This window comes from Podarcis tiliguerta (genome assembly GCF_965153285.1).
Source record: "Podarcis tiliguerta genome assembly, chromosome: 8".
Taxonomy (NCBI): Eukaryota; Metazoa; Chordata; class Lepidosauria; order Squamata; family Lacertidae; genus Podarcis; species Podarcis tiliguerta.
Window position 1 is genome coordinate 23,851,546 of NC_139541.1, and position 14,580 is coordinate 23,866,125.

The 14,580-nt window shown below is 47.8% G+C and overlaps 1 protein-coding gene across 1 annotated transcript; it reads left to right on the forward strand.

The window, feature by feature from the left end:
- Positions 1-960: 960 nt before the first annotated feature.
- Positions 961-10,321, forward strand: LOC310683481 (trypsin-3-like; the record flags this gene model as incomplete). The annotated part of the gene is made up of 5 exons (XM_083453416.1): positions 961-979; positions 2,205-2,364; positions 4,562-4,703; positions 7,849-8,115; positions 10,172-10,321. 5 exons carry the CDS (start codon positions 961-963, stop codon positions 10,319-10,321), a joined length of 738 nt encoding a protein of 245 aa, XP_083309542.1.
- Positions 10,322-14,580: the final 4,259 nt, after the last annotated feature.

Consider the following 14,580-nt stretch of genomic DNA (forward strand, 5'->3'; position numbering starts at 1 on the left):
CCTTCTATTTGCCAGGAGGTGATGGGACCATGATCTTCATTTTTTTGATGTTGAGCTTCAAACCATATTTGCCGTGGCACCCTGGGGTGCCTTGAATGATGGTCAGAATGGGCAATACTGGCCTCTGTCCCTCTTTCCTTCCCTCCCTCCTCTCACATCTCGGCCTCCCAAAGGCTTATGCTGCTGTTTGTTGCAGGAGCCCTGGCTGCAAGCTCCCCAGGTGAATGGTGCCTCTGGGCCTGGCCAGGGGTTGCTTCCCAGGATCCTATGGGGCAGTGTGAAGAGGCACCTCTCTTCAGGGGCGGGGAGCTCAGAGACCAGGGCAGCAGCTGCAGCTGCCCAGAGGACTCCCAAGGAGAGGGGAGAAGAGAGAAGGCTGAGGGAACACTCCACAAGGGAGTGTTCGAAAAGGGGTGAGGGGCTGCCAGCTCTGCAGGCAAGGGGTGTGAAATATACTCGGAGTCGAGAGTGGATTTCATGCTCTTTATTCAGCTCATAGTGGTGAGGAGGAATGGAAGTTCCCCCACAATATCTGCTTTATATACATTATTTACACAATGGGCTGCACGTGATTGGCTAATTGCAGGATTCTCCTGTAGGCCAATCAGGTTGTGGATTCACTTCCAGCTGGAGCTGGATTGGGTGGCTCCTGTGGACCAATCATACTGCTGCATTGTTCTAGGACCAATCAGACTGCTGCATTTTGGATCCTATTCAACTCAGTACATAACAGGGTGACATAACTGGGCCCCACAAGGGTGCCGCAGAAAGAATGTAGTTGGTCAAGGGAGCCGTGGGCCCGAAAAAGATGAAAACCTCTGGCTTATGGGATGAAAACAGTATCACCATACACAAGTGTGAAATCCCAATGTTTACAGAAGTCCAAAAAAGATTGTAAGGGTGGGAGGAATTAAGGATAGGGCACCTCCCCCACCCCCAGCAGCCCAGTTAGGACCAAGCATGCTCAGTGAGCATGGAGGTAGGGAGCGAGGCGGATAGTAACGCTAGGGAGGGCCTGGCTGAGTGGCTGAAACACTGAGCAGTAGCAGCACTTCACGCTGCAGCGATCTGTTGCAGTTTCAGTTACGTCTCTAGGGAGTCTCAACAATGATAGGTCAGGGCAGGTCATGTGGTTCTATCTGACCCTTATAAAAACTTCTAGGTTAGACTAGGGGTCCCTCCAAACTGGTGGCTGTTGTGTGTTTTCTGCAACATGTAACGGACACAATAATGCACTAGTAGCAGATTTATACTGGGCTGCCCACACATCATTTTGCTTTACACTAGCTGACCAGTGACGTTTGCCCAGTTTATTGCCCAGTCAGGAGAGGTCATCTTGCAAAAGTGCAACAAATACAGGACAAGACAAAGAAAAAGCTTAAAATGGAACAATTATGGTATTAAAAAGATCAGAGCAGGAAGTTATTGGGTGTGTGCTAATTGGAAACGAAGCAGAATGGGTCCCACTCAGAGTTAACCCACTGAAGTCACCAGGCCTAAGTGGGTCATGTCCATTATTTTCACCGGGTCTATTCCAGTGCTTTTTTTCTATAAAAAAATAAATAAATGTTTAGGGGTACAGTGGTACCTCAGGTTAAGTACTTAATTCATTCCGGAGGTCCGTTCTTAACTTGAAACTGTTCTTAACCTGAAGCGCCACTTTAGCTAATGGGGCCTCCTCCTGCTGCTGCTGCCGCGCCGCCAGAGCACGATTTCTGTTCTCATCCTGAAGCAAAGTTCTTAACCCGAGGTACTATTTCTGGGTTAGCAGAGTCTGTAACCTGAAGTGTATGTAACCTGAAGAGTATGTAACCCGAAGTACCACTGTACTCTCATTTTGACTCAAGAAATCCCCCATTTTATAGTTCAAATCAGGAAAAATAAATGCAGTAAATGGACAAAAGTACAAATATTCACAAATGTTTAGGGGTATGCGTATCACTGCGTACCCCCCCCCCCAAGAAAAAAAGCATTGGTCTACTCTGAGTAGGACTGGCTTTGGGCGCAACAACCCTACATCTGCTTTTGCGAGGCCCAAGCTGTGTTGAAATGATCACACATAAAGGTCCACAAACTGTAATAAATGTACAGTTAAAAAAGTACATTTGGTGGAGCCTTCAGTTGGAGCTGGGTCCCGTGTATAGATTTTTGCCCCCTCAGAGATTCTGAAAATTGTATGACAGTTCTTCCCCTCCGCTCTGCAGATGGCGTGAGCGACTCCCAACGCATCATTGGGGGCTACATAGTTCCACCCCACTCTTCCAAGTACCTGGTCTCTCTGAAGAGGAATACAGGCTACCATTTCTGTGGTGGAGCCCTCATCAGTCGGAACTGGGTCCTCACCGCCGCCCACTGCAAAACAGGGTAAGGAGCCAAGGCACACTGCAGAACATCTGAACGCTCTCCAGGTCCATCCACCGGGCATCCTGCATCAAAATAGGTTGGTGGTGTGATAGGAATTTTATGGTATTAGATATATGGTAATGTTCATAACTGCACATACATAGATCAACACAGGAAGACCAACCTAGAACCATTTTGATTCCTAAACTGACCAAATCCTTTCTCTGCAAGGTTAAACTGGAAAAGCCTCCCCATTGTCTCTTTCCTCACAAATCCTGTCTCAAGGATATGTCTGTTTGAATAAGGTGTGACCCTGTGACCTGGCCCAGGAAATAAGTATTTTACCACTACAAAAGAATGGCCAGGCTCCCCAGGCAATCCAATCAAGTAACTTGCCATACAGGAGATAAACTGTGACAGGAGAAAAACAACATTTAAATTTCTGTGATGTAGGAGGAATGTTTCTGGGGGTGGTCTTGATCTAGAGAGGGAGAATTTCAAAAGTCTTTATAAGCCCTTGCACGGCAATTTTGGGGTCCTCTTCCTCTCCTGCGTGTGAGGGGAGCACCCTGTTGCAACAGACCAATAAAGATCAAGCTTACTAGCTGCTTTGCTTCTCAATATTCTCTGGTTGGCCTCTGTTATTTTCTCCTACCAATAGGGAACCTACGTAAGGACTCTATATGGGCTCTTGGATACCCCATAAGGGAAAAGGGCATATTTTTATTTACAACAGAGGGAGCCGGTCAGAAATAGGCAGTACTGATTTGGAAACGTTGCACAAACTCAAAAGCACATCAAAGGTTCAAAATCCAAAGCAGAAAGAGATGTTTCTTCTTGGGTTTGAGTCCCTCTTGCCTCCTTCCTAGAGGGGAGGGAACTCTGTTGAAAACAGAAAAATAAAGTGAAGGCGGTGAAGGTCCTGTGTGAGTGTCTGGAGGCGGTTGGAGGATGGGTGGCAGCTAACACATTGAGGTTGAATCCTGACAAGACAGAAGTACTGTTTTGGGGGGACAGGAGGTGGGCGGGTGTGGAGGACTCCCTGGTCATGAATGGGGTAACTCTGCCCCTGAAGGGCCAGGTGCGCAGCCTGGGAGTCATTTTGGACTTGCAGCTGTCCATGGAGGCGCAGGTCAATTCTGTGTCCAGGGCAGCTGTCTCCCAGCTCCACCTGGTACACAGGCTGAGACCCTACCTGCCCACGGACTGTCTCACCAGAGTGGCACATGCTCTGGTTATCTCTCGCTTGGACTACTTCAATGTGCTCTATGTGGGGCTACCTTTGAAGGTGACCCGGAAACTACAACTAATCCAGAATGTGGCAACTAGACTGGTGACTGGGAGCGGCCACAGAGACCACATAACACTGGTCTTGAAAGACCTACATTGGCTCCCAGTACGTTTCTGAGCACAATTCAAAGTGTTGGTGCTGACCTTTAAAGCCCTAAATTGCCTCGGCCCAGCATATCTAAAGGAGAGTCTCCACCCCCATTGTTCTACCCAGACACTGAGGTCCAGGGGACCCGGCAGAGGGCCTTCTCAGTAGTGGCACCTGCCCTGTGGAATGCCCTCCCACCCGATGTCAAAGAGAACAACAACTACCAGACTTTTAGAAGACATCTGAAGGTAGCCCTGTTTAGGGAAGCTTTCAACATTTGATGGATTACTGTATTTTAATATTTTGTTGGAAGCCGCCCAGAGTGGCTGGGGAAGCCCAGCCAGATGGGCAGGGTATAAGTAATAAATTATTATTATTAGTAGTAGTAGTATAAAGATCTGCCTTGCTTTCATTGCATCCTGCCTCCATCCATTCATCTCTGACCGATCATGGACTTAGGGGACTCAGTCCCTTGGGGAGTTGAGCAGCAAAAGCCAACCACCCCAATTTTTTCTGTATCAGTGGCTGAAGGAAATTTTTGTAATTTAATGGGAAAGGAACATGAAGGAGCAGGTGGATAGAGGAGGAAACCCGAGAAAAGGGGCAGTGGACAGCTTTTAGCCAGATTTCTCCCCCTGTTGCCAGTTTTACAGCAAAGCTCTTCCTACAAATTAACTACTGTCTTATATGGTTCTGGAGAGGTTACTACACTGCCCATCTGGTGTAAGCCCAAAGACATATCAAGATCTGACAATCCTGCATAACAGACCCCTGCCTAACCCAAATCTGACATGTTTGTGATAAATCCACCCTCATCCCGTTTTCTTGCTCCTCTTTCAGAATCCACCAGATGCTGATCGTAGCCGGGGAATATTCACTTTCCACGTTTGAAGGCACGGAGCAGATCTTCCGACCTGCCCGTATGGTGGTCCATCCAGAATACAGCGCCACTTCCAAAAATGCAGACATCATGCTTATCAAGGTAACAAAGTTTTCCTGGGTGTCAGAACGGGGTCAGGATTGAAAGGAAGGGAGAGTTTCAGCCGGAGTTGTGGACGGCATGCCAAGGTGGGCCAGGATCCATAGCCTGCTGGCCAGATCTTTGAAAACGGTGACTTTTTAAAATTGCAATTATGTGGGGGACTGAAAAACAAAGATAACGGAGAGACACCAGTCATGGGCATAGCCAGGGTTTTGGGGAAGGGCAGGCAAAGTTGTTCAGCTTTTTTTTAGGAAATCCAAGCTGTTGAGCTGGGAAGGGAAGAGGGACGAAATGAAACAATGGGCAGCCTTTCATGTGAACAGCTCCAAATCTTTACCTAGTTTGGAGTGAGGCATCGCTTATTTTTAGATCACAAAAGGTGCATGTGCACATGTAAACAAATCCCTATGTATCTCAGCTTCCCCGGCTTGGAACAACACACACACACACAAACAACATATGGCTGCTGTTTTGTGCAAATCTGGTAGACTGAGAAACTTGTTGTTTTTTTAAAAAATGTTTGTGCTTACAGGTAAACAGATACCAGTGTGTATGCCTATAATGACCTCAGGCAAGGCCCGCCTATCCAGGAAGTGGTGTGAAGTAGCTGCCTCATGGATGCCTCCTGCCACGGCCCCATCTCTGCCAGAGAAACAGTGCTAGCATAGGTGCTGGTTTCCTGTAAGGTCTTGCGAGATCTCATCAAAGTATTGCAAAGAGAGCAATGTCAAGGAGAGCAAAAGATCTCATGAGATTTGGGTGAGATCTTGCAAGCTCTTTCAGGGAATCGGCACCAATGCCCAGGTGCCTTGCAGAGCCAGACAGAGGCCCGGGCCAGGTAGATAATGTCGTCCCCCCCCCCCCGTTTTTTTACCCTGGGGATAACTGAAGTCTTATAAATAAGTAAGTATATAAATAATTTTCACAAAAGTTATGCTGACAAATAATTTTATTTCAAGGCTTGAACCGTATCTGCATATAAAGACAAAATGGAAAATATAAATATACAATAGTGATTTTTAAAAATACATAGGGAAAAGGAACATTTTAAGTATTTACATTTAAAAATGCTTTCCTTGCGCTGCCAGCCATGGCCCCAGGGAATCCGCCCACCACTGCCACTGCCACCGCCTTTGCGCCTCCGCGTTTGCCCTAGTGCATCCCCAGCGATTGTGAATATGCTGACCGAGGCCCCCTTGGAATCAGAGGCCCGGGCCAAGTGGCCCATATGGGCCCCCCTCTGTCTGGGCCTGCCAATGCCAGCAGTGCTTCTCCACAAGCAGTGGTACAGCTGCAGTGCCACTGGCAGGTGGCACAGAGGTGGCGAGTGGTGGTGTGGCAGAGCAGGGCGGCACTTCCTGTTTGCCTCAAGTGCCAAAATGGGACGTACCACCCCTGACATCAGGATCCCAGGACTTACAGCTGTTAGTTCTTGTTATGTACTGAGTTGAATAGGATCCAAACTGCAGCAGTCTGATTGGTCCTAGAACAATAGGATTCAGAATGCAGCAGCCTGATTGGTCCTAGAACAATGCAGCAGTATGATTGGTTGGCAGGAACACCCAATCATGCTCCAGATAGAAGTGAATCCACAACCTGATTGGCTTACAGTAGAATTCCGGAATTAGCCAATCATGTGCAGCCCATTGTGTAAATAATGTATATAAAGCAGATACTTTGAGGGGACTCGCATTCATTCCTCCTCACCACTATGAGTTGAATAAAGAGCATGAAATCACTTTGCGACTCTGAGTATATTTCAGTTCTGAAGGAAAGAAGGCCAGGACCCACAGCCCAGGTGGGCCTCACTTAGAGAGGCGATGTGCAATTCCTTAGCTGGAGAAGGCATCCTGGCCAGGCCTGCGTCAATATGCCAATGAATCAAAATCCTAGCATTTATTCATTTCTATGGTGTGTGTTTTTTTTTTGGGGGGGTCCCCTCCTAAATCTATAATACCCTCATTATCACAGCTGTTCCTCTTCTTCTGTCTCCACATTGTTTTCGCCAGCTTGCTTGCTGGTAACGACTCACGCGACGTAACAGGCTGTATGTAACAGTATAACTTCTGTTTCAAAAAACAATTCACCACATCAGTGCTGGGCAAAGAGTCAATGAGCAAGTGTTACATTTACAGCCTGCAGTGTGTTGAAAGAAAATATTATGAAAATGATGTATAGGCGGTAGTTAACGCCAACTAAGCTTGCTAAAATGTATCAAATGAAAAATAAGGAATGTTGGAAATGTAAAGAAAAAGAAGGGATTTTTTACCCTATGTGGTGGACATGAAAACCTTCTGAGATTTGATATATAATAATACACACACACACACACACACACACACTTTTTAAAAAAACCAGAAGTGTTTTTACTGGGTATAGTAGGGGAAGAAATTCCTAAAAGAGGTCAAAAATTATTTATGTGTGCAACCACTGCAGCAAGAATTTTAATAGCCCCAAAATGGAAACAACAGGAGTTACCAACAATTGAAGAGTGGCAGACGGAGATGATGGAATATGGCGAAGCTGACCGGTTAAAATCCGAAACCAGCGAGATCAAGCTTTCCAAAAAGATTGGGGGAAATTTATACAATATTTGAAGGACAATTGTAAACAGTTAACAGCATTGGCAGGAATGATTTGAAAAGGCTTATAAGGTTGAAAATTCTACCTTTTTACAGATAAATTAAATAGGACAATAGGAAAGGGGGGAAATTAGAAATGTGATGATATAGCAAATAAATAAAGTAACCATGAGGTGGGAAGGGGGGAAGTCAATGAGCTCAAATGAGCTTGAGTTTATGTGAAAAAACGAAGATTGTATTTATATGTTATAAAACTCAATAAATATCATTTAAAATTAAAAATTAAAAAAGTCAGTGAGCAAGCAGGCAGTGGCACCTGCCAATCCTCCTTTGTCTGATGTTGCACCAGTGTCTGGGCTTGAACAAATGGCAACCGAGTGAGAAGGTTGCAGTGATGAAGGAGCTCAATGGAGCTGCTTCTCAGGTGTGGGTTCTTTGCATACACCTGAGCACGCCAACCATTGGCACCACCGGCCCAAACTGGAGGGTCTGCATCTGGGTGAGATTCAATTGATGGAATAAGTAACCTGCCCCCACCCCCATCCCTTGATGTCTTGAAACAGCTGAACCGGCCGGTGGCCTACAGCCCCTTTGTCTCCATCGTGCCCCTTCCCCAGCAAGGAGCCACGGTCCGGGACGGACGTTTCTGCCAAGTCTCCGGTTGGGGTTACACCACTCCCATCGGGGGCAGGACGTCGGACACTCTGCGCAGCGTCCACCTCCCCATCATCTCCACGTGGAAGTGCAACAGCTCCTCTTCGTATGCCGGGTACATCACCAGGAACATGATCTGCGCCGGGTTCAACACCGGGGGGAAAGATGCCTGTCAGGTAAACGCCGGTGTCCGTTTAGCAGAGGAAGTTCAGAAGACTAAATGCCTCTTTGGAAAACTGATCAGCTTAGCATAGGGAGGGTGGGTTGGGGTCTCAGTCAGAGGCAGTAACACTTCCTGAAGAGCAGTTGCTGGAAACAACAGGAAGTGAGAGGGCTTTTGTGTTCGAATCCTGCTTACGGGTTTCCTGCAGGCATCTGGGTGGCTTCTGTGAGAACAGGAGGCTAGACTAGCTTGTCCATTGGCCTGGTCTTGCAGGTTCTCCTTACGTTCTCAAGCCTGAGAGCCAAATGTGGCCCTCTAGCTCTCTTTATCTGGCCCTTGAGACTCTCCCTAGCCACATCCCCTCTCTGCCAATAGGCTGGAGATTCCATGCCACCCCTGGGTTTTTGGATATGAAAGAGGGTTCTCCCCACCCGGTACTGTACTTTCCTGTTGTCTTCCAAAATGGTGGCTGTGTTGATAGAATCACCCCCACTCTGTGCCTTTCAGAAATAAACCTTTCCCTGCTGCCCACCTTCTGTGTTTCTCCTTCAGCTGTGATTCATCTTTATTTGAGAAGGGCTTAATTCCAGTGGCGTAGCGTGGGGGGTGCAGGGGGTGCCGGCCGCACCGGGTGCAACATCTGGGGGGGGGGGCGCTCGCACTCGCAGCTCTCTGCCCCTACCTGGCTCCACGGGTTAGGGGGCGCAAATTACTTGCCTTGCCCCGGGTGCTGACAACACACGCTACGCCACTGCTTAATTCCAAGGGCAGATAATCCAGTGCTTCCTGCTTTACCAGTCCCAGTTTTCCTGGTTGCCCATAAATTGCTGTTCTCGTCTTTGACAGGTTGGGGGATCCCTTCTTGAAATGTTCTTCGACAGAGCTGATGATGTTGCTGTTCTTTGGGGTTCACCCCCTCCCTCTTTCCTAGCAATTAAATTTCGGAGGCGACGACTGCACGCTTCCATGCTCAGTCATGCACCTAGACACATATTGTTGCACACCACCCCAAATATATACAACCTAAACCTACAATGGAGGAGCTTACAGCATTAGCACCCCAAATCCAAGAGGGTCTTCCCATGGCCACAGGCTTTGATTCCAGCAGAAATCAGGCATGCCTTTGTCACTCAACTGCCCAGCCTGCAGCCTGCTTCTAGCTTCTAGTACACACACAAAGGTAAACGTAAAGAACGTGGGTGGTCTAAACCACTGAGCCTCTTGGGCTTGCCGATCAGAAGATTGGTGGTTCGAATCCCCGCGACGGGGTGAGCTCCTGTTGCTCTGCCCCAGCTCCTGCCAACCCAGCAGTTCGAAAGCACGCCAGTGCAAGTAGATAAATAGGTACTGCTGCAGCAGGAAAGTAAACGTGGTTGCACCAGAAGCGGTTTAGTCAGGCTGGCCACATGACTCAGAAAGCCGTCTGTGGACAAATGCTGGCTCTCTCAGCCTGAATGTGAGATAAGCGCCGCAACCCCATAGTCGTCTTTGACTGGACTTAACCATCCAGGGATCCTTTACGTTTACCTTTTTTACACACACACACGCCCCACACTGGCTTTTACCTTTCTACCTTTCACAACATTAACACGCCAATAAGGTCTTGCTTCTCCCAGAGCTGCAGCCTTGGGTTCAAGCAGAAACTAAGCATGTCTCTGCCTCTCTGTTTTCTGCCTGCTTCTAGCTGTCTCATGCACACCTCAGGCCAGACCAGCTAACGGCTAGTTGAGAGAGGGGGCCCATCTGTTTGTGTATGAATCCTGCACAGAGCCACTTCCTTTGTTACCTTAATGGCCCATACTTAGGAGCCACTCCCAAGAAACTTGTCTGGCTATTCCAGCAACTGGCTCCTAAATGTGCCACTCTTCCTTTTGAGTGTTATGCTTCCAACAGGGACCAGGTGGGGATGGGTCGAGACTTTAAAAGAGCTTTGTGAAATTACTTTTTAAAAATGTAGTTTGCTTTTCAATATAAAGAACCGATGGATATTAGCAGCTGCTTTGACAAAGCTTTAATGCTAATTCTCTTCACTGTGTTTCCACCCCCCCCCCCTTTCTTTCTCCCACCAGGGCGATTCTGGGGGCCCCTTAGTGTGTGAAGGGCGCGTTTTTGGGATCGTTTCCTGGGGCCACAGCTGCGCCAGCCCCAGATACCCAGGTGTCTACACGGCAGTCTCCAACTTCCAGAAATGGATTTACAAGACCATCTTCAAGAAATAAACCTGCCATTCAGTCCCTGATGATCAAATAACCAATTCGTAGAATACATATGTATATATCTTGAAAAAACACAAATGACTTGTTTTGTTGAGTTACATATTTAAGTAACTTCAGACCCTGGGATTAATCATCTTCTCTCTCTGCCCCACAAACACTTTAAATGTCCAGTATGCATTACAGTGGTGCCTCGCAAGATGAAATTAATTCGTTCTGCGAGTTTTTTCGTCTTGTGAATTTTTTCGTCTTGCAAAGCACCACTGTGTATTGACGGTTTCCCATAGGAATGCATTGGCGGATTTTAAAAAAAGGCGCAAGACGTTTTCGTCTTGCAAAGCAAGCCCATAGGGAAATCTGTCTTGCGAAGCAACTCAGAGAATGAAAAACTCTTTCGTCTTGCGAGTTTTTCGTCTTCCGAGGCATTCGTCGTGCCAGGTACCACTGTACTTCAGTTGTGAAACACACCATTAATTTAGGTCCTGAATATCTGAAGGAGGACCTCCTTCTCTACAGACCCTCTCAGGAGTTGAGTGCAGGAAAGTTGTGGATAGTAGGAGAGGATATATTGATTTATATATTATCCTTCCTCACTCACGCTAGTGAGCTGGTAGCAGAGTACATTCCCTTGTATATTGCAGGAAGCTAGTTGGTCGATTCGTTTGAATCTCTTGAGTTAAGCAATACAATCTGGCTTGTCCATAATGGGTTTGTTTCTGGTAAATCCCCTTTGTTCCATCTTAAAAATAATAAAGACACAACAGTCTTCTTTAAAAGTGATGATAAGAAGTTTACTTACATTCAGTTCACAGTAGGTACCCTGAAGGCAACCTTTAGCTTGTAGTTACAGAAGAGAGTTCATCCCATATGGGGACTGAGCCCATGCACAAGAGTATCAAAAGGATTAAGAAGTTGAAGAGAGTAAGGGGTCAAGAGGAAGATGGCTGCATGCCCAGCCCTTTTATGGGGTCTGCCAGGGTCATGTCCATCTACCTGGTCACACGCAGGGAGAGGATGCTCCAGACAGGTGGGAGAGGAAGTCCCCCTGGCTGGGGTAATACCCCCTGTGTGTCCTCTCTGGGCAAACAGGAAGTGTTGTACTTGACTGCTTATGTTACATCCCACACAGAGATCAGCAGAGGGGGCGTTCTTGGAAGTCCCAGCACCCTCCAAAGCTCAGGGAGTGGCAGCCCAGGAGAGGACCTTCGCGGTGGCAGCCCCTAGCCTGTGGAACTCCCACCCCATGGAGGGGCTTCTCCCACCTTCAATATAAAGTCCCCATCATATGCAAAAGATGCATCGTTTTACACCTTAGACTTATAATTTCAGGAACCAGCCTATTCCTGTGACTGTCATTGTTTTAAGCTGCTTTTAATAGTTGTTTAAAATAGTTGCAACCTGCTCTCTGGTGAAGGGCAAGGACGAACTCAAAACGGTCACCAACATCTTCCTTCCTTTTCTCCATGCTAACGGGAATTGCAGACTCAAACACCCAAGGGGCCTCAGGTATATTATTATTATTATTATTATTATTATTATTACAGTGGTGCCTCGCAAGACGAAAAGAATCCGTTCTGCGAGTCTCTTCGTCTAGCGGTTTTTTCGTCTTGCGAAGCAACCCTATTAGCAGATTAGCGAATTAGCGCTATTAGCGGTTTAGCAGCTATTAGCGGCTATTAAAGGCTTAAGGGATTAGCGGATTGGCTGCTAAAACGCTATTAGCAGCTTAGTGCCTTAGAAAAAGGGGGTAGGGAGCGGAAAAAAACCCCCAGGAATCGCAAGACATTTTTGTCTTGTGAAGCAAGCCCATAGCAAATTCGTCCTGCGAAGCACCTCCAAAACAGAAAACCCTTTCGTCTAGCAGGTTTTCCGTCTTGCGAGGCATTCGTCTTGCGGGGCACCACTGTATTGCATTCCTATCCTGCCTTTCCTCCAAGGAGCTCCAGTCAGTGTACCCCTCTTCCTATTTTATCCTCACAACAACCTTGTGAGGTAGGTGAGCCAGAGAGGCAGGGACTTGCCCGCAAGGCAACCCAGTGTGTTTCATGGCTGCGTGGGGATTTGAACTCTGGTCTGCCATGTCCCAGTCCCCCCCCCACACACACACTCTAACCACTACACCACACTGCCAAAGGTTGGTCTATAAAGAAACCTAGAGCACAGTCGTGGATTATTCCACCTGACCTTCAAGGGTTCTGTGCGGATTGGGACCTCCCAAAATTCATGTTTGGCTTCGGGAGCCTGGGTTCGCCTTTGAAGAGAGGAACTTGGCAAGCTGTAAATCAGCCAGCCCAATTACTTGAAACAGGAGGAGAAGCGGACGCGGCGGCTGTGCAAGAACCAAGCGAGTTACTGGGGATTAATGGGACCGATTGCGAACATCATTAGAAGCGAGGAGAGAGGGAAGGAGCAGGCGAAGTGGCGTGAAATAAAGCCATTGATTAGTTCAAATGATGGGGGGTGGGGAGGCGCTGTGGAGAGAGAGAGAGAAATGAATGATCCATCGTGTTGCCAATGTCGCAGCTTCCCTTGTAAGATGCGAGGTGGATTGGCTTGTTCAGCTTGACTCCAGGTTGTGATGATGTGCAAGGAAAATGGAGCATCTCTCTGACACACCGCAATGGTGCTGCAGAGGGTTATTTTTTCATCACCTCAGTATAGGCCAGAGATGTGGAACCCCAGGCCTGAGGCTCCCCCTCTCTGGTTTCATAGCAGCCAACTCCTAGGGGCCGAGTCCCTTCGACTCCCCATTAAATATTTGAGGGGGCATTGCCATTCAAATGCTGTGCATGTACAATGTCATTTGACAATTATGTGGGGCTTACCACCACCCCCCCAATAATTTTATTCAGGTTGGCACCTGTGCTGGGCTTACAGGGTGCCTGGGCCACCTGCCATCTCAGTATGCTCAGGGGCACACTATGCATTTATGCAAAATTGTATCAAGGCATGTGGCACCCCCTTGTAAAAACCAAAACAAAACCTTTTAGGTACTTTGCAGCCACCCCTGAGTCAGAGGAGATGATAATGAGCTAGATGACGGACCAGTGGACAGACTCAGTATCAGGATAACATCCAATTGTTTACATGCCCTCCAACATTCCTCAGATGAAAACAGGGACGTTTCTCATTTTCGCCCAACTGATCCTCATTTTTTTGGTCATCACCCCTGAAGAGCATTTCCTATCAATAGAAGAGTGAGTGCCGCCATTGCTACACCAATGGGATATAGCACACAATCCCCCCCCACGTCCTGAGAAAAACCCATTAATCCCGGTTTTTATGTTGTTCTTTGGTAAATTTACAAAAAGGAAAACACACACCAATTCAGTGGTACCTCGGTCAAGAACTTAATTCGTTCCGGAGGTCCGTTCTTTTTTTATTATATTTATTTATTTTTAGAAGAAGCGTTTGGATTTGATATCCTGCTTTATCACTACCTGAAGGAGTCTCAAAGCGACTTTCTCCTTTCCCTTCCTCCCCCACAACAAACACCCTGTGAGGTGAGTGAGGCTGAGAGACTTCAGAGAAGTGTGACTGGCCCAAGGTCACCCAGCAGCTGCATGTGGAGGAGCAGAGAAGCGAACCTGGTTCACCAGATTACGAGTCTACCGCTCTTAACCACTACACCACGCTGGCTCTCCGGAGGTCCGTTCTTAACCTGAAACTGTTCTTAACCTGAAGCACCACTTTAGCTAATGGGGCCTCCTGCTGCTACTGTGCCGCCACACAATTTCTGTTCTCATCCTGAAGCAAAGTTCTTAACCCGAGGTACTATTTCTGGGTTAGCGGAGTCTGTAACCTGAAGCATCTGTAACCCGAGGTACCACTGTAAATAAACCTTAGAAAGGGGCAAGATTAGATGAAGACACAGAAAGCATTTTATTAGAAAACAACCAAGACTCTTTGCGCTACGTTCCACCTTTCATCCTGCCCAGAATAGCCCTGCCCTCTGCCTGCCTCTCAGAGATGCAGGACTGCTCCTTGGTGGTAGCAGCATCTCCTCTTCCTCCTCCGAGGCAGAGCTAACTGCTCCGGCACCTGGAGCGGCTCACATGCTGTGCACCTGGGGGCAGGGCCATGGGGGCAGGGCGAGCATCCCAGGGGGGCGGGACGAGCCGCCCATGGCGGGCTGCTTCCTGGGCAGGGGGTGGGGAGCTGTGCTGATTTGCCAGCAGATTGGTGGTTTGAATCCCCATGACGGGGTGAGCTCCTGTTGCTCGGTCCCTGCTCCTGCCAACCTAGCAGATCAAAAGCACATCAAA